Here is a 27,247-nt window from a genome sequence, read left to right as displayed (position 1 = left end):
GAGGCTCTGATATATTCCTTTTGTTGGGTTATGTCTTCCATTTTCTTAGTATGGCTTGTAATTTTTTGCTGCTGTCTAGGTATCTGACTAGGATTGTGAGTTCACTCTGATGCTCAATTTCTCTCTCTTTCAAAGGGATTTAGTGGTGAGAGGCTGTGTGTTACTGCTGTTCTTTGATTCTTAGCTTAACCTGATCTGGGTCTTTAGGATTGTCCCTGTTAGTTACTCAAATCTGGGCCCTTGACCCAGGAATGGGTTGTGGACCCACTTCCAAGGGCCTTGAGAAGAGAGGCTATAAAGGCTGGAAAAAGCCTCTTACTTATTTACTTTTAATTTCCTCATCTGAACTTTCTTGTACCACTAGTAGATGGTGGTCTTTGAAAGCCCTCTCAGTTCAAAGCCTGGTGAAAGTATGTTTGCTCTCACAAGGATCAGGTCAATGCGACAGAGGATCTTCCCTGGAGACGAAAGTTTCGTAATTCAAACTTTCTCTGAGGCAGTTCTCAGAGAAAGAAAATCTTTGCTGACAGCCCCCTCCCTCTTCCCAGGTAGGGAATAATTCCACAACCACTCCTAATCAGTAGAGAGGGAGCTTGAGAGGGACAGATCTCTTTAGTCCCTTGCCAGCTCCCAAGGCAAAAATGGCACAGCCCTACTCAGCCTGGATGGTCTCCTGGGACAAAGCCAACCAAATCTGTGGTTCAAAAGCTAAATCAGTCTTAGGCTGTGTTCCCCTCTCTCCTTTCCTGGGGAGGTGAATACCTGGGGCCCCCTTTGTCTGTAGCTGCTGGCCCAGAGGCCTGAAAATCCGAAAGTGTCTATTGTGTGGGAGAGGATTCCAGCAGATGCAGTTACAACTTTTAACTCACAGTTTGGCATCGTGAATCTTTTCCTTACCCCTCTCTCTTTGGACGGTTCTCAGCCTTCCCCTGGTGTACAAAACCCTAGAAGATTTTTTCCAGACCATTTCTACCAGTCTTCTGGCTATTTTTCCAGGAGAGAGAGAGTCCCATGTCTTTCTAGTCTGCCATTTTCCCGAAAGTCTCGATTATTATATTTGTATTACATGATGAAAACCCACAATTCTGTAATTCCAAAAACTCTTTCTTCAAGAACTTAAAACAGCAAGTTACTCAATTGATACAGAAAAAGCACTTGGCAAAATACAGTTTTGTCAAGAAAATATCCTCTCTTGATAAAAACACTCCAAAAGATAGGAATAGAAGGAAGCTTTCTCAACACGGTGAAAGCATATATGAAAAACCCACAGCTAGCTATTTGCTCAATGGTCAAAGACTGAAAACTTCCCACTGAAATCAGGACAAGGATGCCCATTGTCACCACTTTTATCCAATATTGTGCTAGAAGTTCTAGCTTGAGCAATTAGACAAGAAAAAGAAATAAAAGGCCCCCAAATAGGAAAGAAAGAAGTAAAATTTTCACTGTTTGCTGATGATATGCTCCTATATCTAGAAACCCCAAAAAAAATCCACAACAAAGCTACCAGAACTAATAGGTTCAGCAAAGTGGCAGAAGACAAGATTAATCAGCAAAAATCAGTAGCATTTCTATACACTACTGATGAGCAATCTCAGAAGGAAGTCAGAAAAAAATTCCATTTATAAAGCGACTGAGAATCAAATATAAATATAATATAAATATAAATATAAATGAATAATGTTAACCAAGGACATAAAGGACCTATATTCAGGAAACTACAAAACATTGCTAAAAGAAACCAAAGAAGACCTACATAAATGGAAAGACATTCCATGTTCATAGATTAAAAGACTAAATATCATTCAGATGTCAATACTACCCTAACTGATTAACAGACTCAACACAATCTCAATAAAAATCCCAATAGCTTTTTTGCAGAAATGTAAAAGCCAATTTTCAAATTTATTTGGAAGGGTAAGGGGCCCCAAATAGCCAAAAATGACTTTAAAAAAAAGATCAAAGGTGAAGGACTCCCACTTCCTGACTTTAAAGCATATTACTTAGCTACAGTGGTAAAAAATAGCACAGTACTGGCATAAAGACAAACATACTGACCAATGGAACTGAACTGAGGACCCAGAAATAGACCCTCAAGTCTACAGTCAAGTGATTTTTTTTTTTTAGTGGCAACCTCAACTTTATTCATATCCATTTCTATACAACCCAGTGGGTTTTATGAATTTTTCTCTGAAATTAAGGAATTATGCCCACTTTTAAAACCCATGTCAATTACTCTTTAAATCTCTAAATGCTTCAAGACTCTCTTCCATACACTGCTATCTAATGATAATGATTAAATGCTTGTTATATTTCTATTGCTTGTCTGACCTTTATTGGTTTTTCCTCACTTTATTCCCCTTTCTTCACATGTCTAGGTATTTTTTTATTATTTTTTAAAGACACTTAAAACGCACAAAATGCTACATTAAAAAATATAAGAGGTTCCATATACACCACTCCCCACTCCCCACACACCCCACTTTTCCACATCAACTTCTTTCATTAGTGTGGTATATTCATTGCATTTGATGAATATATTTTGGAGCTCTGCTAGACAGCATGGATTACAGTTTACATTGTAGTTCACACTCTCTCCGAGTCCATTCAGTGGCTTATGGCAGGATATATAATGTCCTGCATTTGTCCCTACAACATAAAGCCTGTCAAGTCCTCCCAGCTGGGCCAGAACAGTCTAGTCAACAAGTGGTGCTGGGATAACTGGATATCCATATCCAAGAGAAAGAAAGAGGACCCCTATCTTACACCTTAAATAAAAATTAACTCAAAATGAATCGAAGACCTAAATATAAAAGCTACAACCATAAAACTCCTAGAAGAAAATGTAGGGAAACATCTTTGAGATCTTGTGGTAGGCAGTAGTTCTTAAATCTTATACCCAGAGCACGAGCAATAAAAGAAAAAATAGATAAAAGGGACCTCCTTAAAATTAAACTTTTATTCTTTTTTTTTAAGATTTATTTTATTTATTTCTCTCCACCCTCTTGTTGTTTGCATTTGCTGTGTCTGTTCATCTTCCTTGTTTTTTTAGGAGGTACTGGGAGCTGAACCCAGGACTACTGACGAGGGAGGGAGGTGCTTAACTGCTTGAGCCACCTTCACTCCCTGCTTTGTTGTGTCTCTCATTATGTTTTTCTCCCTGCTTCTCTTGTTGCATCAGTTCGCTGCACCTGTCCATCACATCAGCTCGCTGTCTTCTTTAGGAGGCACTGGGAACCTCTGCTCCCTGCTTTGTTGTGTCTCTCATTATGTTTTTGCTTCCCGTGTCTCTTGCTGTGTCAGTTCGCCACACCTGCCTCTCGCACCAGCTCACTATCTTCTTTAGAAGGCATTGGGATCCAAATCAGAGACCTTCCGTGTGGTAGGCAGGAGCCCAGTTGCCTGAGCCATATCTGCTTCTCAAACGCTTTTGTTCTTCACAAGGCTTTGTCAAGAAAGTAAGCAGGCAGCCTACTAAATTGGAGAAAATATTTGAGACCACATATCCAATAAGTGTTTGATAGGCATGTTATATGAGGAGGTCATGTAACTCAAAAAGAAAAAAAGAAAAGCAACCCAATTAAAAGATGGGCAAAAAGTTTGACTAAACATTTTTCCAAAGAGGAAATAAAATTGCCAAAAAGCACATGAAAAAAATGTTCAACATCACTAGCTATTAGGGAAATGCAGATTAAAACTCAATAAGATACCATTTCACATCTTACAGAACAGCCATTATTTAAAAACAGAAAACAAGTGCTAGAGAGGATGTAGAGAAATAAGAAGACTCCTTCACTGTTCATAGGAATGTAGAATGGTGCAGGCTCTGTGGAAGACAGCTTGGCAGTACCTCAAGAAGCTGAATATAGAACTGCTGTATGATCAAGCAATCCCATTACTAGGAATAACTTCAGAAGAACTGAAAGCAAAGACATGAAATGACATTTCTACATCAATGTTCACAGCAGCATTATTTACAATTGTTAAAATTTGGAAACAGCCCAAGTGCCCATGAACCATCAAATGGATAAACAAAATGAGGTCTATACATACAACGGAATACTATTCAGCTATAAGAAGAAATGAAATGGGGATGCATATGACAACATGGATGAACTTTGAGAACATTATGTTGAGTGAAATAAGCTAGACACAAAAGGACAAATATTGTATGGTCTCTTTAATATGAACTAAATACAATGAGTAAATATGGTAAGTATACTCACGGTAATAAACTAGAGATAGGTTACTAATGCTCAATGTACGTAGAATTTTTAATAAGGTTTATTGAAAAAGTGTGGAAAGGTTTTGATGTTGGAGTTTTGATGTCAGAGTTTGATGCTGAAGCCTTATACTGGAGTCCCAGGAAGTAATCTCACAGAGCAAACAGAAGCAAGACCCTGGAAGAGAGGAACCCAGGAAGCCTGAACCCTCACAGATGTCAGCAGCCATCTTGCTCCAATATGTGAAGGTAGACTTTGGTGAGGGAAGTAACTTATGCTTTAAGGCCTGGTATCTGTAAGCTCCTACCCCAAATAAATACCCTTTATAAAAACAAAAAAACAAAAAAACAAAAAAAACAAAAAAAAAGAAAGAAAAAGTGTGGAAATGAAGAGAGTTGATGGTAACACATTATAGTGTGTATAACTAACACTTCCAACTCATAAATGTGACTGTAGCTAAAACGGATAGTCTGTGGATGTAAATGTCAATTGAAAGGAAACTAGAGAATAATCTGGGGAATGTATAACGGTGATTTTGGTGATAGATGAAGACTGTGGTTAATACTATAAATATAAGAATGTTCTTCTTTTACAAAGTACTAAACATATGGTGAGGAAGCGGATGTGGCTCAAGCAGTTGAGCACCTGCTTCCCACATGGTAAGTCTCGGGTTTGGTCCCAGTGCCTCCTAAAAACAAAAAAACACAATCAACAAGGAAACAAATGAAAAAACCAACTTGGGGGAGCCAATGTGGCTCAGTGGTTAAGAGCCAGCTTCCCACATACAAGCCCCCAGTTTCAATTCCCAGCCCCCATACCTCAAAATAAATAAATAAAGGTGATACACAGGAAAATTACAACTAATATAACTTATGGACAAAAAGTTAATATTGTAGTACTACTGTAATATTTTTGCAGGAATGGCAAAGAAGATATTATATCAATTCTAAGGGACAAGAATAAGGGGGCATATGGAGGTTTGGGATTTTTCCTTTTGGAGTAATGAAAATGATCTAAAATTGACAGGGGTGATAACAGCACAAGTCTGATGAAAACAAGAGCCACTGAGTATACACTTTGAATGAAATGTACAAAGCATGGGACTTTATAACACAGGAAATCCAGTGGTGGAAGGACTATGGTTAACACAACAAATACAAGAATGTTCTCTCATGAACTATAACAAATATATAATACTAATACAGGTGTTAATAATTGGGTGGGTTGGGGGAAAAATACACCAAATATAAGATATGGAATAAAGTTATTTCATAGTTTGTAACAAATGTTCCAAAACAATGCAAGTTGTTGGTGGGGTGATGTATAGAAGCCCTGTATAATGATATGCATATTTGTTTTCTAAGTTCACGACTTTTACTATACACTTACTGTTTATGTATGAGCATGGATGTATACATACTTCAATAAAATTTTATTTTAAAAAAGGAAAAAAATAGCAAGCTGCCTAAAAGAGAATTCTGGGCAATAATTTTAATCTCGGCTCCAGTCACATTCAAAGAAATATTCTAGCTAAAAGAATAAAATTGAAATGTCACATCTTAATTCAATACCAATATAGTTAGTTGGAGAGTAGATAAGCAATTAAATTTAATCCACTCTACAAGAGTATTATCAGAGATTTGTGATCACTCCTGAAGGCTAAAATCAGTTTGCTAAATCTCATGAAAACTTCCTCAAAACTCAACAATTCACAGGGTTATCCTCAGGGTCTAAATGGAGAAGTCACTCATTCAATAAACATTTCTTGTGCTCCACCTACAATGTTAAAAGGAATAGTCATAGTCTATGGGAAAAACAGACAAGTAAATGGAAAAGAACCATATCATACAACAAGGACTCTGATGAGGGTAATGCAATGGCATCACAGAGACAACAAATCCAGTCTAGGCTGAGTGTGAGGTGGACAGGGATGTCAAGGAAGGCTTCCTGGAGGAGATGATGTCTTAGCTGAGTTCAGAAGGGCAGACAGAGAAAGGGAATTAAGGACATTCCAGGTAGAGAGAGCAAGTATGAAGAGAGCACTCTTCAGTCTGAGAACCCAAGGAATACTTAGGTTAAACAAAATAACAAACATTTCTTAAGAAAGATGCCAAACTCCCCCAATTGAATTTAACAACTGTTGACCTTTCTATTATGCACAGCATCCAGTACAGCGTATCTAATGGACGTGCTCAGTAATGCAGCCAGTAAATGTTTAATAAAAAATAAAATCAGAGAACCAAATAAACAGAGAAAGTGAAATGAACTTTTCTTACATGCTGTGCTGGGTTTTTCCACTACCATTCTTTATATTCTTATTTTAGTCTTCACAGAACCCCCACGAAGCTGACAAAATTATCTCTATTTTGAAGGTAAAGAAGTCAAAGCAAGCTGTTCAACTTGGTTAAAAATGTCAGCCCTCCTATAATAATCATACACACATCAAAGGGTGAAGATTAAATAAGGATGATAAAAGTGAAAAGCATTTTAAAGTACAGATACAAATCATTATTGTAGGTATCTCAAATGTTGCTAGGGACTTTGAAGTATACAAAAGTAGAAATGTTTCCTCCTTCCACCAAAGTTGGGACAGATACAGGTAAAAGTTATTGTCAACACAATGGGAATCGGATGTGTCTCAACCAGTTGGGTACCCACCTACCACATGGAAAGGCCCAGGTTCGGCTTCCAGTGCCTCCTGGGTAAGGCGAGCAAACAATGAGCAGACAGATGAGAGAACCATCTGGGGGGGGGTATAAATTTTTTTTAAAAAGTAAATAATCTTTAATTTTTAAAAATTGGAAGATTATGAAAAGATGGTGACAGATGACAGACTAACAGGCAAAGTTGTAGACTCTCACAAAAACAACAAAGAACCAAAAGCTGCCTGAGGGATCTGCTTTGGGGATTAGCAGACCAGAACAGTGCTTCACAACTCCTAGGAAGGTGAGGGGCAGAAAGAAGAGGAAGCTGAAATGTGAGTTACCAAGCCCAGGGGCAGCCGGGAAGGACTCCCTCCCTCATCCCCAAGATATTAAGCTAGGGTAAAACCCCTGGCTCCATGCAGACAACTAAGAGGGAACAGACATCCTCCTTCCTGTCAGCTGTTTCAAGGGAAAAGGGAGAGGAGGTCCGGGTGCTTTTCTTCAGTGCACTTGGCCAGCAGAGCCTGCTTTGAATCTCCACTCTGGAGATTCAACACAGGAACACAGGAAGGCTCAAACACCTCAGTGTAAAGATGTGTTGACCAGCGCCATCTGCTGGCCAGTCTGGAAATTGCATGGACAATAACTTGACAATCTGGGTATCGAGCTCCTGGGAGAAAATCTGCACCCCACTAGTGAGTCCCTGGCCCAATTTTGACAAGCTCTGCAACTTGAAAGACTGAGAATAAGTTGAACCAAATATCTAAGAAAAACTGTGAGGGGAAAAAAAACAATAGGCAAGAGAGAGAAACTGGTCATTATAGTAAATTCACCAACATATTCAGATGCCTAGACATCAGCAAAAAATTACAAGCCATACTAGGAAACAGGAAAGATGGCCCAATAAAAAGAACAACCAAATATCCTGAAGAGATACTGGATTAAAGACAATTAATCAGTGATAATCACACAACTCTCCTAAATCACTTCAAAGAATTTATAGAAAATATGACTAAAGAAATAAAAGATATTAAGAAGACACTGGGAGAGCATAAAGAACAATTTGAAAGGCTGCAAAGAAAAGTGACAGACCTTATGGGAATGAAAGACACCATGAATGAGATTAAAAATACATCAGAGGCACATAAGAGCAGATTTGAATTGCTTGAAGACAGAACTAGTGACTTCAAAGGTAGAACATCTGAACTGGAAAAGACAGGAGAAGAGAAAGAGAAAAGAATAGCAAAAATGGAACAGAGTCTAAGGAAATGAATGACAATGTGAAATGCACAAACATTCACATTTTTGGTGTCCCAGAAGGAGAAGAGAATGGAAAAGGGGCAGAAAGATTATTTGAGGAAATAATGACTGAAAACTTCCCAACCCTTATGAAAGACATAAATATCAATATTCAAGAAGGACAATGCACCCCAAACAGAATAAATCCTAATAGACCTACCCCAAGATACCTACTATTCAGAATGAAAAATATCAGAGATAAAGAGAGGATTCTGAAAGCAGCAAGAGAAAAGCAAAGCATCACATACAAGGGAAACTTGATAAGATTAAGTTCAGACCTTTCTCATCAGAAACCGTGGAGGAGAGAATAAGGTGGTATGATGTAGTTAAGGTACTGAAAGAGAAAAATGCCAGCCAAGAATTCTGTATCTGGCAAAGCTGTCCTTCAAAAATGTGGATGAGTTAAAAGTCTTCACAGACAAACAAAAACTGATAGAATATGTTACCAAAGGGCCAGATTTACAAGAGATACTAAAGGGGGTGCTGCATCCTGAAAGGAAAACACAAGTGTGAGATATTTGTAGAAGAGTTTAGAAATGAAATATTAAGAAGGTATTAAGAAGGGTAAACTAAAGAATAAGAAGACAAGACAATAAAACGATATGACAACAGAGAACTGAAGGACAAAATGGATGAAGTAAGTAATGCCTTTATGGTAATAACACTGAATATTAATGGATTAAACTTCCCAATCAAAAGCCATAGACTGATACAAGATAAAAAATATGAGCCATCTATATGTTGTCTACAAGAGACCCACCTCAGACATAAGGACACAACCAGGTTAAAAGGGAAAGGTTGGAAAAAAGTATTCCATGCAAATAGTAACCAAAAAAGAGCTGGAGTAGACCAGATAAATGTAAAATAACAATATTATAGTATATGAACAATAATTACTCAGTGCAACTAGCAAATTGTTCCTATGATAAGTATTCTGTAAATTTCTTCATTGAAAATAAACACTTCCTTTTAATTGAAGAGGACTGAAGAAGAGATTTTTTTTTGGATACTTCATTTTTCTTTAACCCTTTCTTATGCATACTTGTTAATTAAAATAATCCATCTGGATCAATAATGATTTAGCATGACTACTGCTGGAAAAGATTTTGAGGTTTTCCACCTCATAAAATTAAGAGTTGGCATATTGTTATCTGTGGTAATTCATTCCTATAAGATGTGAAGAATTCCCAAATAGGAATTTGATTATACAGAAAGACTTATGGCCTAAATGGAAATTAAATAAACCAATAAAAAAAAGTTATTGTCATCACAAAACACTAGCGCATTACATTTCAAATTGCTTTGTTTTAAATCGGATACTATATTCCACCAGATCCCGATGTAGACAAGAGGTAGAGAAAGCCAAAGTTCCAAAGACAACATAAAGGCCTTAATATTTAAAATAAGAAAAAACAGCTCTATGGTTTCTTTAACTTTTCTGCAAACTGTGAAAGGCACGCCACTAGGAAGCAGTATAGAGTAATAGTGGACAGAGTTAAAAGTGCGGGCTCTGGAGGCCAAAGAACAGAGCTTCCAATCCCACTCCACCACTAAGGATTTGCTTCTTCTCTCACTAGGCCTTAGTTTCCTCATCTGTACCTCTACTCTGTTGTAAAGATTGAATCACTTAATGAAGATTAAGCTCCTGGCACACGATCTGGCATATAGTAATGCTCAATAAATAAATTACTATTACTGTAATTTTTTTCTTAGTGGGGAGGAGACCATACCCGACTAGAGAAACACCGATATTGTATGAATTCCCCTCATCCCCCAAGTGGGGGCAAAAACCTTGTCTTATTCACCTCTGAGGCCCCGCACCCAGCGGAACACAGGACCGTGCGGAGTTTCTTGTGTACAGTTGACCTGACGCCTTCACAACCATTATCTCACTCTGAATCTGTTACAAAGACGGGGCTGAAGACGAACACCATCAGGCCGTGGATCTACGGCTGGGTCCTTACATTATTCTGGTACTAAAGGGCTCTTCGAGCTTAATCTCCCGCCACTGCCCAAATCCGCCGCAAATATACCCAACTCAGAGGGAGACTCCTGGGAGGGCTTTCCGATCTCCGAGGAGAACAGCAGTCCCTCCCCTGCTCCAGGGCGGCACTCTGGGGTCCGGAGCGAGGGTTTCCATGGCAACAGGGTCATCCCCTCTAGGACCAGTAACGTCTCCCTCTGGCCCAGGATGGAATGCGGGCCCCGGAAGCCCTTGTTTAGCTCCAGAGTGCAACCCGCAGCTGCGCCACTCGGCGCACCTACCTCTTCTCAAGCTGGATCTACTCAGTCACTTCCCGGAACCTCGGCGCCCACCAGGAATCTACCGCTAAGCTAAGTGGACTACACTTCCCAGAGTGCTCGCAGATCCTCGGCTCCCGCGTGCTTTGCCGGGAGGGCCTACGGGTCACGACCCTCCACGTGCCCGGAATCGTTCCTACTACAACTCCCATCATGCCCCGCGCCGCCCCCGGCGCGGCGTCCACCGTCGGCTCAGTTCCTGCCGGTGACGAAGTTCCGCTTGGCCGAGCGCGCGGTAGACGGTCTGAAAGGCTGAGCTCGGTTTTCGCTGGGGCTTCGCGGCTCCCGAATCCAGCATGGCTTCCTCCCGAGCCTCCTCCACGGTACAGAGCTTGGGCTCTCAGGTCACTCTAGCAGGGAGCGGGAGAGGGGGTGGTCCCTGCGGGGTGGGGCCGTTAGGGAACGGCCCGCGGTGGTGGAGGGCTGAGGCAGGCAGGCTGCGGGACTCAGCCTGCTTACAGAGCCTCGCAGTTTGCCTAGTCCCTAAGCGCTTTCCTGTACCTTAGCTCATTTGCCCCTCTCTCACTTCAGTAACGAACGGTAAACGCTTCTTTCATCACTGATCCAAAAACGGAGACCTGAAAAAGGAAAGTGCCTTGGCCAAAGAGTTACGTCTGTGTCAGACCTGGAACTTTGTAATGAGGCCTTCTGACCCCAAACCTACTGCCTCGCGTCTGAAAACGTTTGAAATGTATAGACCAGGAACTTTTGTTAGTTTTGTTCCCTTTTAGTGCGGCATTGGGTATCTGGGTTATTTATGCCATTTTCCCTGTGATGAACCCTGGATGGTTCCTAAAATCCGAGAAGAGGTTGCACTTGCAATGAAAGAACAAGTTCCAGTGCAAAATGCTTATAGAAGAATCTCTTAGAGGAATTCACTAATTTTATCTATCTCTTACTTCCTGTCTGCAAAACTTAAGCGATTAAGGGAAGCGAACCTGGCTCAACTGATAGTGTCCACCTACCATATGGAGGGTCCAGGGTTCAATACCCAGGACCTCCTGACCCGTGTGGCAAGCTGGCTCAAGCGCAGTGCTACTGCAGGCAAGGAGTGCCATGCCACGCAGGGGTGTCTCCAGTGTAGGTGTGCCCCACACGCAAGGAGTGTGCCCCTCAAGGAAAGCCGCCCCGCATGAAAAAGTGCAACCCACCCAGCGTAGCGCCACACACACTCAGAGGTGGCAGAGCAAGATGACACAACAAAAAAGAGATGCAGTTTCCCAGCGCAGCCTGACAATGCAAGCGGATGCAGAAAAACACACAGCAAATGGACACAGAGAGCAGACAACGGGAGGGACAGAGAAAGAAAGAAAGAAAATAAATCTTAAAAAAAAAAAAATAAGAAAAAACTTAAGCAATTAAGGGACCGAGATTCCAAATCGAGAAAGAACATCTTAACTGGTGTCCAACTGGTCCTTTTTGGGGGAAGGAAATAGGATAGAGGCTCAGGATAGATGTGGAGAATGTGAAGGTTGCCGAGATTAAACCTTAAATTAATCCAGTTCTTTGATTTTGCAGGCAACCAAAACCTCCAAGGCACCTGATGACTTAGTTGCCCCCCTTGTGAAGAAACCTCACATCTATTATGGAAGTTTGGAAGAGAAGGAGAGAGAACGTCTGGCCAAAGGAGAATCTGGAATTCTGGGAAAAGAAGGACTTAAAGCAGGAATCGAAGCAGGAAATATTAACATAACCTCTGGTAAGATGCAAATTGTGAGCCCATCCTTACGTTTGATGCTCACATTTTCTAGAGTGGATAGCTTAGACCTAAAAGTTTTACCTTCTAGAACTATATCACTAGTTTTACAGTGTCAAAAAATTTTGACTCTTAAACTTGGATCTCTAAGACCATACTTTATCTACACCCTTTGGCATCATCCAGGGGGCCTTTTTCATATACAGCCTTTGATATCATTTTCCTTCCATGAATTATTAGTAGTTTACCATGAATTTATTCATTATATATTTGAATTCAAATTTATTCCGTTTGCCTTCTGGAGATTTAGCGTAGTTTTCGCACTGGTTTGGAGTAACTGTGGCTCATAATGTTCTCTTTTTTTTCTAGTTTTCCAGTTATTTTTCCATCCAAAATGTAATATCTTCTTCATTATAAAAGTAGTTTTTTTCTTTTAAAAAATCAATCAGTGTAGGAAAATGTGAAGTAGAAAATTCTGTAATCTTTATTAATTGGGGGTATAGCTTTCTGAGAATTTCAGTATTTATAAAAACTTTTTTTGTTTCCACAAATGAAACCAGGATATTCAAAATGTTTTGTAACGTGTGTTTTTCCATCTGTTTATCTTTCCGTGTAGGTAACTAGGGATCTACTATATTTTTAAAATTAAATTATATATTTGTCATTAAAAATTCAAGCAGTACAGAAGGTTATGCAATAAAATGACTCTTCTGCCAAAAGAACTTCTCTCAGGTTTCTTGTCAGTCCTAGGTATTTTCTTTCAACATACATGCACATTAATCTAGCAACTTTAACCTTTTCTGTGATTTTTAAACTTAACTGCATCACCACTGTACCTCTCATTTTTCATCCAAACAGTCATATTTGGTGTGGGTTTTAAAACCTAGTAAGTTGCTCAGTTATCCAAAAATAATAACCATTTTCACGAAAATTTTCAATTGACATTTGTGAGTGTCTCTATACTGGCACTGTTTTAGATAGTCGTTTGGACAATTATTAATATTTCATTTTATCTTCTGGATAGAAAGCTTAGTTAACTCATTTGTTAAATGCATTCTGTACTCATTTTCTGATCTCATCTAAATGTGTTATGTTAGATGTGAGGTTGCCAAATGAAACAAGTGGCTTGAAACATTTTCCTGCCATTTAAAACGTGCCATTTAGGTTTATGTGCTGGGCATAATTTAATAAATTGAAAAAGAGTGCTATAAAGCACATAATAGATTAAATTATTACCTTCCCCTAGGGGCATACACAGACTCCAGTTGTTAAGAAAGCATTTCTTGGGAAGTAGACGTGGTTCAACACTTAGAGCATCTGTCTACCATATGGAGGGTCCAGGGTTTGATCCCTGGGGCCTCCTGACCCATGTGGTAAGCTGGCCCACATGCAATGTTGCCGTGTGCAAGGAGTGCCGTGCCATGCAGGGGCGCCCCCATGTAGGGATGCGCCCCGCAAGGAGAGGTGCCCCATGTGAAAAAAGCACAGCCTGCCCAGGAGTGGCACCCCACACAAAAGGAAAGTTGACGCAGCAAGATGACACAACAAAAAAAAAGACTTTCCCAGTGCCGCCAGATAATGCAAAGCAGATGCAGAAGAACACACAGCGAATGGACACAGAGAGTAGAAATGGGAAAAGGGAGCGATAAATAAAATAAATCTTTAAAAAAAAAGAAAGTTTTTTTCTCTGTTTGAAAAAGATCTGACAATTATGGTGATTTTTGCTTCTTGTTATAGGAGAAGTGTTTGAAATTGAAGAGCATATCAGCGAGCGACAGGCAGAAGTATTGGCTGAGTTTGAGAGAAGGAAGCGAGCCCGGCAAATCAACGTTTCCACGGATGACTCAGAAGTCAAGGCTTGTCTTAGAGCCTTAGGAGAACCCATCACACTTTTTGGAGAAGGCCCTGCTGAAAGAAGAGAAAGGTGTCCTTCCCAATTAGTTACTCTTTTTTCCTTTAATCGCAAGGTTCTAGTTCCATATTTCAGTTGGTTTTTGTAACTGAAATTTTAATAGAATGTCTCTGATAGTGTTAACATAATGTCTTATTAAGCTGTGTTTATGTAGTTTAGCTCATAATTTGAATTTTAGGCCAACTTTTACTCCACTAATTTTTCTTATGAACTTTGAAGAGGGTGCTATTTTATAACTACATAAAACATAGTGTTTTTCAAGTATTACGGAAGAAGACACTTTCCTAAGATGATGCTCCTCTTGCGATTTTAAGATGGCAAAGTCAGATGCAGTTATCAGGATCCCCTCTTGTCTCTTACCTCCTGTGCCATCTCTCCCCTTCATCATGGAGCTTCTTGGAAGAGTTGTTTACATTCATTGTCTTCTGTTCCTTACCCCTCATTTAATCTTCAACTGCTGCAAACTGATTGACCCCATCATATTGAAATTGCTCTTTGTCAAGGTCACCAACCCATTTTTACTAAATATAGCCCCTGTGTACTGCTAGCTGCTCCTTCTCACTACTCTCTTTCCTTGGCTCTTAGAAGAACACATCTTCCTGATTTTCTCCTATCTCTTTGGCTGTATTCACTTGCCTTCTATGCCTCTTTTTTTCCCTGCTTTGCCTTTATATCCTGGGGTTCTTTGCCCTTATCCTAGTCTCACCTGGGTAATCCGCTCCACCCTCACAGTTTTATTTACCACAGATATTCTGATAATGCCCAAATCTCTATACTCTGCATATCCACAGGCACCTTGAACTTGATGTATCTAAATTGAACTTATCTGTTCTCTACTTCTCTCTCAGTCCTCTGGCAAATGGCACTACCTTCACACAGTCCTCAGCTGAAAACATTCCTCTCCTCCTTTCTAATCAGTTAGCAGCATCTAGTCCATTATACATCTGACATTTACCTCCTACCTGTGGCTCTTCTCTCACTTCCCTTGCTGTCACACCAGGACTGTTGGAATTGCCCCAAATTTGTCATGTTACTCACTCTCGCTTGCTTAAAATCCCCGTGTTTTCAGCGCAAATGCCTCCTCTTGGGGGGGGCGGGAAAACCTCTCCTAATACCTGATCCTTTACATGGACTCCTCTCCATTTTTTCTATAATAGTGTGTTCTTTTCTTTGCTTTTTTTTTTTAGGTACATCCTGAGTATTTATTTATAATGAAGCACTAAATCACAATAGATTTTAAATTTTTAAAGCTGAGAAATTCACAAACATTGTAAAATCCTGAGAGGAAAATGACAAAGCAGGTTTACTGATGAACCATCTAAAAATTTTCTTTGTTTTTTAGTTGCCTCTTTATGTGATAAAAATTTTGTAATCTTTCTATAACAAGAAAAGGAAAATTCAGTCTTTCTCTTCACATGTGTGCTAGAAATTTGGCTTTTATTATTGATAATTTAAAAGATTTTTTTTTAACCTCTAACTCACTGTTTTAATACCATGTAAAGTTTTAGAACTTTTTCAAATTTGAGAATAACTTTACCTGGTTTCTTTCATTTGTGAGTTATAAGAATCGTGGATTTTGGGATTTTTTGTGTAATGACTAATTTTTAATGCCTTTTGAATCTATGGCACTCATTAGTCATTCTGTAGTCAGTGTCCTTGTGTAGATTATGTTTTTCTTTACCATTACTTTCCTCCTCTTTCTGATTTTTAGTCCCTTGTCTGAAGTGTCCAAATTCACATAAACTTCTTTACTATTCTGTTGTTTTATCTACATTTTCTTTGCTGTCATGTTTCTCATCTTTTTTATTTTAACCAAGTTTTCAGCTTCTGTCATGATGAGTTTTCAATATTTTGATGTCTTTGCTAGTATTCCTTTTATTTTCAGTGTTCAGTTTCCACTAGGGTATAGCCTTCTCTTAATATTTGAATTTTAGTATCCTCAGCCATTTTTGTTTAAGCCCACTTTGGGAGCTCTGTGTTTCTGTCACTTTGGGCTTTCTGATTCATTCTGAGCATCTCTAGGAACAAGTCGTGTAGCCAGCCAACAGTAGAAACATTCCTGTTAGCTTAAAGAACTGGTTGATTTCTCCAGCACCTATTGCCCATATCATTTGTGCCCCCACAGACATTATGGTTGATACATAGGAGTAGTAATAACATAGAAGCACATAGACTTTGGGGACAGGATAAAGTGAAGAGGTTTTTTTTTTTTTTTTACCTTTAGACTCATCCAGAGGAAGAGATGCATAGGACAAGGTTTAAGAGGGTTCCAAATATGAAGCTTTTGTAGTTGTCAGGGACAGGTTACCTTTCCTAATTGAATAGGTAGCAGTATGAGTAGAATATTACCAACCCAGTAAGCTCTGTTTTCTTAGTAATGTTTTTGAAGGCTATGCTTTTTGCTTATTGTCCATCTTTTCCACAAGTAAGTGAAGTCTGTCTTATTCATTGTTCATCTCCTGGATGAATGTCTTGATCTTCACTGCTATTATCTTAATTGAAGTCCCACCATTATGATTTAGAAGACTCCTACAAAGGTATCCTGTCTGATTCCCTGCCTTCATTCTTCCCTTTTCAATCCATTCTACCTGCTTTGGTCTTCCTTGACCCCCTCCTTAGCATGGCTTAAGGAGTCATTTGTGACCTTGTTCCTACTTACATGTCCAGCTTTATCCCACCGAGTCTTCTTGTACTCCATGTTCTAGCCTTACTGAAATTTTTGTGATTTCAAGTTCAACATGTTCTCTTATCTCTAGGCATTCACATTTGTTGAGTCATTTCCCTAGACTGTCCTTTCCCATTCTTGACCCCTTGACTTGGCTAATTGAGGACTCAAATTTAAGTTAGCACGTTTTCTTTGAAGGTTTACTTGATGCTCCCTCCAAGCCTAGTTTAGGTGCCCCTTTTATATTCTTCCTTAGTACTCTGTGCTTTCTACCAACATAACACTTCATATGATATCATTTATTGTAGTTCCCTGTTTACTTTATGTCTTCCTCCACTGGACAAGTGGCTACTTAAAATCAAGGACTTTTTTCATCCTTGTTGTCTACTTAGCACCCAAGTCAGTATCCAGCATATCGTGGCATTGAGTGAAATTTGGCTGTCTTCACAGATCATGTGGTACCAGTATAGGGCCTCGCTGACTCTAAATTGAAGAGAGTTGTTGCTTAGAGTTGGATTTAGGGAATCTTCAAATAAAGAAGACTGAGTAAAAGAAATCACTGAAAATTTAGGCATGACACCTTCGTTCTGAAAGGTTACTAGGGTTTTGAATGGTGAGAGTGGGAAGGCTTGCTGTCTACTTATATTTACCCAACTCTCTGTAAATTCTGATCTATTTTGTTACAGGTTAAGAAATATCCTCTCAGTGGTCGGTACTGATGCCTTAAAAAAGACCAAAAAAGATGATGAAAAATCTAAGAAGTCAAAAGAGGAGGTAAAATATGCCTTCAGCTTTACAAAGTTGGCATTGTTTTCTGTTTTCTGTTTTTAGTAGTCTGCTAATTTTCTGTTTTCAGTAGTCTGCAAGGATGAGGTGAGGAAATGTCTCTGAAGAGTACTATTCAGGAATAGTTGTTGGCTATAGTTTGCAGTTCCTGAGTAAGTATGATTGGAGGAAAGGGAGTTTTCCACTCAGGAAAGAACCATAACATTCCTAGAGTGACTCTCAACAAGGAGCAGAAACCTTCTAATAAGACTGGATAGAAAGAGATACAGTAGAAAGCACATCTGCCTGTGTACCTCCTATCACCTGACTAATTCACCTTTTTGTGCAGTAAAAAAAGAGAGGTGGGAAGTGGATATAGCTCAACTGATAGAGCGTCCGCCTACCATATAGGAGGTACAGGGTTCAAACCCAGGGCCTTCTGGCCCATGTGGTGAGCTGGCCCATGCACAGTGCTGCTGCACGCAAGGAATGCCATGCCATGCAGGGGTGTTCCCCGCGTAGGGGAGTCCCATGTGCAAGAAGTGCGACCCACAAGGAGAGCCATCCTACTCAAAAAAAGCACAGCCTACACAAGAGTGGTGTCACACACACAGAGAGCAAGATGACCAACAAAAAGTGACGTAGATTCCTGGTGCCACTGAAAATGCAAGCAGACACAGAAGAACACACAGCGAATGGACACATGAGAGCACACAATGGGGGGGGGGGCAGGGGGGAAGGGAAAGAGAAATAAAATAAATCTTTTAAAAAAAGAAAAAGAGGTGACAACCAGAGGAGAATTAGGAATATTTCAGACTTAAAATTTGTGTTCTTTATTTGCCTTCCAGTATCAGCAAACCTGGTACCATGAAGGACCAAATAGCCTGAAGGTTGCTAGACTATGGATTGCCAATTATTCACTGCCCAGGTAAGGAGAGCTTCTAAAAGAAGCAATGTAGTTTATTTTTCCTCATTTCCTCTCAGGGACTGAGGATCTGCTTTATAATGACTGGTTATTCCATAAAATCAAGTGGTAGAGATACATGTGTGGGCACTGTTTACAACCCGTTTGCTCATGGTAGTAATATTCTGTGTCCAGGGCAATGAAACGTTTGGAAGAAGCTCGTCTCCATAAAGAAATTCCTGAGACAACTAGGACCTCCCAGATGCAAGAGCTGCACAAATCTCTCCGGGTAAGACACTCTCAGCAATTGTCTAATATCATAAAGGTTCTTAATATTTGTTAGATTTTCTACTTTGGCTCACCTCTATGAAGGTAAAGACAGTGTTAATTATTCCTCCTTGCTTGAGCTGTTGCTCTTTGGAAGGAGACATCAGTTAAGGCAACAGGAACCTGTTACTGACTTTCTACCCAGCAGAGCCCTATAGTTTTTTAAATTCTCCATCTTAATACATTCTAATTGTTTCCTAACAAAAGTATTTTTTTTTTTTAAGTGTAAAAGAATCTTGGAAAGTTGTACTTTTTTTTTTCTTTCTTTTTTAAATGATGGGAAAGCCAAGGAACTCTTAAATTAACATATTTCTTGATTTTTTCTTTCAGTCTTTGAATAACTTCTGCAGCCAGATTGGGGATGACCGGCCTATTTCCTACTGTCACTTTAGTCCCAATTCCAAAATGCTGGCCACAGCTTGTTGGTAAGTTTCATTTTATAGTGACGTTTTTCCCTACATGGGGCAAGATTCAGGAAAAAAAAATAACATTGGTCTTAGATGTCTGTTTCTACTTTGTCTTCCTCTGCTTCTCATGATCATGCCAAGCTTTTGGTTGAGAAGAGACACTAGTGCCCTGCCCACTGTATTATATGGTAGAACCTGTGTTTAGCAGTTCTTACTGTTCACAGTGGAACCCAGCGCCCGGTGGCATGTAGCAGTCTGTTGTGTTTTGACACTGGTGTTTTGGAGAAGGCCATATAGTGAGCTTGTAGACCAGCTACTGGTATCCATACTTAGTTTTTCCTATTCAGTTAGCTGCTTAGGCAAAATACTTCTCTAACCTTCAGTTTCTTCATCTGTAAAATGGAGTGGGATCGTTTGTAAAGCATTTTGTCTGGATAGTGTCTGGTTTGTGGTAAGGACTCAATAAGTGTTAATTATTATTTTTATATTTTGTTTTCTATTTTCCACCACTGTATGCAGAATACTCTTAGGATGTGATAACTTTGTTAAAGATTTGTTTTGTTTTGTTTTTGTGGGAAGTATTTGAATTAGGAAACTTGCATTGTATGCATAGGAAATACTCCACTAGGCAGAAATTGTGTTTCAGGAGAAAGCCAAGGAATGATAGAAATTACTCCAGCTCTCCAAGCCTCAGTTACCTTACCTATAAAGTAGAAATTGTAATTCCTGCCTTATCTTCCTCACAGGCCTATTATAATGATCATATGAGATTATGGATATATAAAAGTAATTTGGAAATTTTCCAAAATAAAGTTTTTTTAAAAAACAAAAAAATTAAGCACTGTGTAAGCCACAGAATGCTATTCATATTTAAGGTGACAAATGTTGTTGTTGTTGTTTGTTATTGCAGTTTAATTTTGGCCTACCTTCCTTCAAAAATTAATCCAGTAGTTAAGGGGAATAGCAACATGTGCTCTATTAATTATAACCTAATAGAGGCCTCTGGTTTTATGAATCTTGGATATAGCTCTTTCTTCTACAACCCTTCAAATCATAGATTTTTTATTTTTATGTCTTCCACTGTGAAGTTTATTGGGGGTGAGAAGAGATTGTCCTTTAGTAATGTTACCAAGGTACCTTTTCCTTCCCAGACCAACCCTGGCTGAGATGCTTTCCTTTATATTTGATAGGAGTGGGCTTTGCAAGCTCTGGTCTGTTCCTGATTGCAACCTTCTTCACACTCTACGTGGTAAGTTAGAGTATTTTTTTAAATCTCAGTCTTTTTTCCACTGTCAACTCTGTTCAGCAGTAAAACTCTTCCTGACACTGTGCTGACAGTCAGACTTAGTATACACAAGAATGATTCTTGATTTTACTTGACTTGATTTGGTTTTCTCTGAATGCAAAGCTAGAAGATTATGATTTCATACACATGCCAGTTTTCTCCCATGTCCAGCCAAACTGTGACATTTTGCATTCTCTAAACAGAAAACACAAGGGTTTTTGCTTTTTACTTTTTAATAGTCAAATAGTCACATTAATAACACTATGTCCACATGTTCTCTAATTTACACTTACTGATACCATTCATCATAGTCATAAATTATAGGGAGAAGAATCCTTTAACTTTCATCTCTTACACTCCTTTAGGCCATAACACAAATGTAGGAGCAATTGTATTCCATCCCAAATCTACTGTCTCCTTGGACCAAAAAGATGTCAACCTGGCCTCTTGTGCTGCTGATGGTTCTGTGAAGCTTTGGAGCCTTGACAGGTAATGATTACTGTTCTGCTGTTCATATTGTGGTCACTAAAGTGCATCATTGATTATTTGGATCTCCAGGAACTGGAAATCTGTCATTTAAGCTCAGAGATGCTAAAAAAGTCAGAATAACTGGGTGTAGAAGTAGACTGGAGGATTTCTTTCTTAGACCTTTTCTCACTAGAGGAATTGTGCCTTAACTTTGGACCTTAAGTTTTGCTATTAACATTGGAGAAATGCACTATATGATAGATTGACTAAAGATAATGTTCCTGGCAACAGGATGGTTCTTAGCAAACAGCCACAGGGGAGAGGGTTTATCTGGCAGTATTGTCAAGGAAGAGATACCTCCTCTCAACAGCGTCATCCTTCACCTAGAATATATTTTCCAACCTAACAGATTTTTTTCTGTCTTTATGATTGATGTATTGTTTTCCAAAAAATTTTGAAGCACCTTGTTGGCTAAAAGATCTCTGAATTTAGTTGCTTAGGTTTTTTTTCCCCATTGGAATGTACCTGAAGGCTTTTATTCCAGGATTCTTTTAAGATCTAATTAGTGTTTCTGCCCTTTGCCAGACAGGGTTTTACCTGGGAGCACAGCAAGTTTTAATTGGCTTCCGTAATACTTAGCAATATTTATTCCCCTAGGGCATTGATTAGTTCTATGTATGCACATTGACAAAGTTCCCTTTTTAATTGCCCTCTTTAGGGTTCATGTTTATTTCCTTTTGCTGATGTTTCAGCTCTTCTGTCTGTGGTTGCTGGGTAGCAGACTTTAATGGCCGCCAGAAGGAGACTAATGCTTCTCTCTAGGAGTTCTTTTTTCCAGTTAGATTTAGCAGTCTCAAGGCTAACAAAGATTTATCTATAATCCACTTGCACCAAAACTGCTTGATTTCTGTGTCCTCACATCTCTGCTAGACCTTTCTTGAATCCCAGCACTGCTATGGTGCCCAGTGCCTCACTATTTGCTTATCAGATTAAAGTATCTTTTATTTCTCTAATCCTAAATGGAATGGCATTAGGAGTTTAACACAGCAAATTGAGGTAGAAAGGCAGTCTGAAATAGTGCCAAGTCTTTTTGAAAACCTTGGAAGGTGACCTAAATTACTGTTAGCCCTAAAGTTTTAACAAATTAGAGGTATAGTTACATCTTAGCCTTTCAAACCATACAGAACAGATATTCTATGCTCAATTGCTAATAAATTCAATGAATATTCACCAAACTATACATTAGTTTACTTACTTAACTTTGGTTTCTTTTCAGTGACGAACCAGTGGCAGATATTGAAGGCCATACAGTGCGTGTGGCCCGGGTAATGTGGCATCCATCAGGACGTTTCCTGGGTACCACTTGGTAAGCCATCCTGTGTCATTCTGTCCAGATAGGCCTGTGTCATCTGGTTAGCCCTTTATACCTGTCTGCCAGGAAAAATTTTAGAGCAGAGTTCTTCAAGTCAGATTTTCTTAAACTGCAGTGAATCAGAATTAGAAGAGGGTATATGATATAGTTAGGAATGAGTGTACTTGCTTTTAAATTCATTTAATCTGAAATTTCAAAGTCAGTAGTTGCCAGAATAACAAAGAGCAGAATGGGTATATCTTAAGTAATTTGATCAGTTTTAATAAATGTGTACACCTGTGTTACCCACGCCTCTATGCTATAGAGAACATTCCCAGCACTTAGGAAAGTTCTTTTGTGCTGGTTTGTAGGCATCTCCCCCTTCCGGAGCAACCACTGGATCTGATTTCTGTCATTGTAAATTAATTTTGTTTATTCATGCTTTGTGATTTCATTTGTGTCTGGCTTCTTTCACAGCATAAGATGTTTAAGTTTCATTCATGCTGTATGTATCAGCAGTTCTTTTTATTGCTGAATGGTATTCCATTGTATGACTATATCACATTTTATTTGTCCATTCTAAAACCCTCAAACAGTGTTCCAAAGTGGTCGTACCATTTTACATTCCAAGAATTCTGATTGCGCCACATCCTTGGCAGCCCTTGCATTTGCCAGGCTCCATCATTTTGGCCAGTCTACTGAGTGTGTAGTTGCATCTCATAGTTTTACTTTCTTTCCTTTAATGATTCATAATGTTGATTACTTTGTCATATGCTTATTGACCATTTATATATCTTCTTCTATACAGTGTCCAGGTGCTTTTCCCGCTGTTGTTTTTTGTTTGTTTGTTTTGCTTATTTGGGCTTTTTTTCCCATATGGATAGCCACTTCCACCATCATTTATTGAAGAGACTTTCCTTTCCCCAGTGAATTGCTTTGGTGCCCTTGTTGAATTTCATTTATGTGGGTCTGTTTCTATACTTTGTTACATACCATTGATCAGTTTTCTTGTTTGATTTTTGTATTCCCAATGTCCAATTTTTATCACCCAATAAATGTATAATCGCTTCATGAATGAAGGAACCTATTGGAATGGGGGAAGAAAGGCAACAGAATCAATTGTTGGGCCAGTCTTGGGGGATTATTTTCTTAAAATAACCACTACATTAGATTTATGGGAAGTCCATGATTTCTCAGTTCGTACGTAAAACAGATATGCTTAATTGTTGAGGTACTGTGTATGCCAAAAAGAAATTTATTGTTAATAAGGTTATATAAATAGTTTGAGAAACATACTGTTTTGGCTGTAACTATATGCCTTGTACTTTGTAGGAACTTAATAATTATGTGCTGGTTAATTGTCTGATTTTTTTCTTTTAGCTATGACCGCTCATGGCGCTTATGGGATTTGGAAGCTCAAGAGGAGATCCTGCATCAGGAGGGCCACAGCATGGGTGTGTATGACATTGCCTTCCATCAAGATGGCTCTTTGGCTGGCACTGGGTAAGGCCTGTTCCACACAGCCAGGGGCAGTGCAGTAGTCCCGCCTCTAAAGTACACCTGCTTCCATCAAGAACAGGATTCAAGGTGTTCATTGAGAAATTATCTTCTCAGGGGACTGGATGCCTTTGGTCGAGTTTGGGACCTGCGCACAGGACGTTGTATCATGTTCCTAGAAGGCCACCTGAAGGAAATTTATGGAATAAACTTCTCCCCCAATGGGTAAAATAAGTTCACCAAATGAGGTGCAGAAAGGGTTCTTGGTAAAAAGTAGTCTTTGTTTCTAACTTGGATACCACATCTGATCCACAGCTACCACATTGCAACCGGCAGTGGGGACAACACATGCAAAGTGTGGGACCTTCGGCAACGGCGCTGCGTTTATACCATCCCTGCCCATCAGAACTTAGTGACTGGTGTCAAGTTCGAGCGTAAGCTTTCCTCTTTTAGGCCTAGTGACAAGGCAGACAGGTAGATTGCCCTTGCATGGCATGCAGGCCAGGCTTTAGCTTAACTTTAAAGTGGTACAGGGCAGACTTTGGAAATTGGTAAAGGAACAAATTCTAATTTCCTTCCCTCTACCATGCATTTAGACAGAGCTATGGCAAAGAATGCTTATTTTTGCTAGGAAATGAAGATGACTTCTTTGAATGCTTTTCTTCCTTTTTTCCCCCCACGGAAGTTCTAAACACTGAATCTTTACAATTATTCTGCACAGGTTGTCTATTAGGGAGAGAGCCAAAAGACCTTGATAATATCTATTCCCGTAAGTTTGCCCTAGGGCTGTCTCCTTTTCCTGGAGGCCCAATAGTGATATAGTAGAGGTGTGGAAATAGCTCCTTTTTTCAAAATAGTGTGTTCTAGCAGATTTTTGTGCCTCTGGTGTCTTACTATCTTTTAAATATTTGAATCCCGCAAGTAACTCTCCTTTTCCTTTTCTCCTGTAGCTGTCCATGGGAATTTCTTGCTCACTGGTGCCTATGATAATACAGCCAAGATCTGGACCCACCCAGGCTGGTCCCCACTGAAGACTCTGGCTGGCCACGAGGGCAAAGTGATGGGACTAGACATTTCTTCCAATGGGCAGCTTATTGCTACTTGCTCATATGACAGGACCTTCAAGCTCTGGATGGCTGAGTAGGCAGGACCATGGGCAAAGACTAACCTTCAGCTCTCCCTTCAGAGCCATTTTCCTCAAAAGAAAGGAATTGATGTGTTCTATCATGTTTTTTTGCTACTTACCATGTATAGACCCTCAGTAGAATTGAATTTCTCCAGGCAACCAGACCAGTTCCTGGGTGATGTAAAACCCTTTGGTGGTTGAAAATTTAATTTTCATCTTCAGGCCCTGCCATGAACATGAAACTACATGTAGACATTGTCTTTATAAACCTTTTGTTTGAATGTCCTATTATCTCCCTCCTTCACCACACTCAGGATTGTGACTGACTCCCTCCATTTTTATTTCTTGGAACTTGGCTTTCTACGACATGGTACATGCTTCAGGACTGAATGTGATCCAGAGAGCGAAATGGGTGGACTACAGCCTAGAAGCCTCCAGTAAAGAGGCACGTCTCAACGTGCACTGGTTCAGCAATGCCTGGACAAGCCTGGGAAACTTTCCTCCACTTTTGGAGAATGGGAGATGAAGCAGTGGACTACAGTTGTGCTGATGGTTATGCAGTAAAGATTTTACCTCTTCCTGTTGAGTTCACTTGAAATTCTATCTTCATCAGGAAGCTCAAAACTGAACATTTACCTTGTCAGAAAATGTCTTTTTGCTTTGAAGTTTGGTGACCCTTGTGTCTCCCTGAGCAAAGTCATTTTGTCAGGATTCAAAGAAATTTTTAGAAAGCAAACATGATGTCTCTCTATTGTGTGACCTTCTTTTCCATTAGTTATTAGATGGGTATGCTCGTCATGTTGAGGTATCTGGAAAGAATCCATAGTGGATATTCCTAAACACAAATCTTTTCTTTTTTTCTTTACTACATAGTACAGAGTAAGATCCTATTGTAAAAACTGTCCTTCAAAGAATCATTTTGTGTAATTAAGCATTTTCTGAATCCCAGCCATTGGTCCATAGAAGTCCTGTTTGTTGTTGTTGTTTATTTAGGTTAAAACAAATTATCTCAAAAATTGCTTACTCTAGTTTCTACTTAATAAGCACTCTGTTAATTTAAAATAAAATTGCGAGCTGCTTGCTTTGTAGGCCAGACTACAAGAGAACTGTATGGAGACCCTCTAATTTCATTGGTATTAGAGCAGTTATCTTCACCTCTTTCACCACAAATATACAGCCACTGAACTCTAAAATTACACAAGTAAATTCACCCCAAAATATAAGAATTTGTGTGATCTCTGTATCTTTTAAAAAAAAGATAAATTTTTTAAAAAATAAGAATTTAGAAGAAGTATATACAGAGAATCCAAGAAGGGTGTACATGATGGCTTCCCCTTAAAAGTTGAAAACACTTGTTCCAGAGAGTTTGAGAGTGGCTTTGTTCCAACTCTGTTCTGCAAACAATGAATGTGATATGTAGCTATGTATACTGTTTAATCTGACTTTAATTATAACTCAACACTTGCACATCCCATGTAGTTCTTAAGCTTTTAAATTCTCCACCCTTTTTGGACACTTCATTATTGTTTAAGTATTAGTGGGTTCTATATCTTACAGAATTTGCCATAAAGAGAAATTACTTTTCCTTACTCCTTGTGAAATTTATGTATTATCATGCAATTTGGATATAGTATGCTAGTAAAGGTTTTCAGTTTTTCACATTTAAATTTACTGTTAGTTTCTTTGGATTGGTCACTTTGTCAATTTTTTGTTGTTCCAAGATATTTAGAGGTAGCAGTTGGGTGAAAACATTTTATCTAAGCTTTTGCAGAACAGTTGTCTTGTGGAATATACATTTCTTCATTGGAAATAAATATTGTAAGAAAGCATTTAATTGAGAAGCATGAAGACAGTTGTGTTTTCACAATGATGGTGAGATAAACATTACCACCACTTAACAGAGCACTAACTCTGCCTAGAACAGGTATCAGACATCTGGTTTAATTCTCTCAATCTTAGGAGCTGAATAGTAGTCCCTTTTTAGAGATAAAACAAGTATAAAGAGGTTAAGAAATTTGTTCAAGGCTACCCAGCTATTAAGTCGTAGAGCCTGAATTTGAACCCTAGCCCATCTGACAGTTTGACCTTATGAAGAGATTTAACGGCCTTACTGAGTATATTGGCAACATTGGCCAGGCCAAATGGTAAGTGCAGCCCACAGTTTCTGCTTCCAGTACAAAGCCTCAGCTTTTTTCTTCATCCCACCTGGTATACTACCTTTGACAAGCCACTTCATCCCTGACTAACTGCCAAATGTGGTGAAAGTAATTTCATTGCTTCTACCTCATGAACTTAGGAGCAGGCTGTGGTGCTACTCAGCAGGATAGCTATTTGTGTTTGGGGGATGCTATTTTGTTGAGTGAAACTGTCTAAAGCGTT

At 39.2% G+C, this 27,247-nt stretch overlaps 2 protein-coding genes across 4 annotated transcripts in view; one reads left to right on the top strand and one right to left on the bottom strand.

Moving 5' to 3' along the window:
* Window positions 1–10,599, bottom strand: part of CDC26 (cell division cycle 26) — a 38,174-nt gene extending 27,575 nt beyond the window's left edge. The window contains exons 1-2 of one of the 2 annotated variants that reach the window (XM_012529661.4): window positions 10,430–10,599; window positions 9,970–10,081 (exon numbers count right to left, since the gene is read on the bottom strand). In XM_012529661.4, coding sequence (XP_012385115.1) covers window positions 9,970–10,049 — 80 coding nt within the window. In that variant the 5' untranslated portion in view covers window positions 10,050–10,081; window positions 10,430–10,599. The other variant, XM_012529660.4, reaches the window with a different exon arrangement.
* A 34-nt stretch (window positions 10,600–10,633) lies between these two features.
* PRPF4 (pre-mRNA splicing tri-snRNP complex factor PRPF4) lies at window positions 10,634–26,697 on the top strand. Of its 2 annotated transcripts, none has more exons than XM_004470104.5 (14): window positions 10,634–10,788; window positions 11,984–12,164; window positions 13,899–14,085; window positions 17,425–17,512; window positions 18,352–18,431; window positions 18,603–18,696; window positions 19,065–19,159; window positions 20,332–20,390; window positions 20,792–20,915; window positions 22,171–22,260; window positions 23,626–23,748; window positions 23,860–23,967; window positions 24,058–24,176; window positions 24,693–26,697. In XM_004470104.5, the coding sequence occupies exons 1-14, from the start codon at window positions 10,762–10,764 to the stop codon at window positions 24,884–24,886; spliced, it is 1,569 nt and encodes a 522-aa protein (XP_004470161.1). In that variant the 5' UTR covers window positions 10,634–10,761; the 3' UTR covers window positions 24,887–26,697. The 2 variants fall into 2 exon arrangements, with proteins under 2 accessions (XP_004470161.1, XP_004470160.1); XM_004470103.5 differs by having other exon boundaries at window positions 10,669–10,809.
* Window positions 26,698–27,247: the final 550 nt, after the last annotated feature.

This window comes from Dasypus novemcinctus, chromosome 8 (assembly GCF_030445035.2).
Source record: "Dasypus novemcinctus isolate mDasNov1 chromosome 8, mDasNov1.1.hap2, whole genome shotgun sequence".
Taxonomy (NCBI): domain Eukaryota; kingdom Metazoa; phylum Chordata; class Mammalia; order Cingulata; family Dasypodidae; genus Dasypus; species Dasypus novemcinctus.
This window is presented reverse-complemented; position numbering and strand designations above follow the sequence as displayed.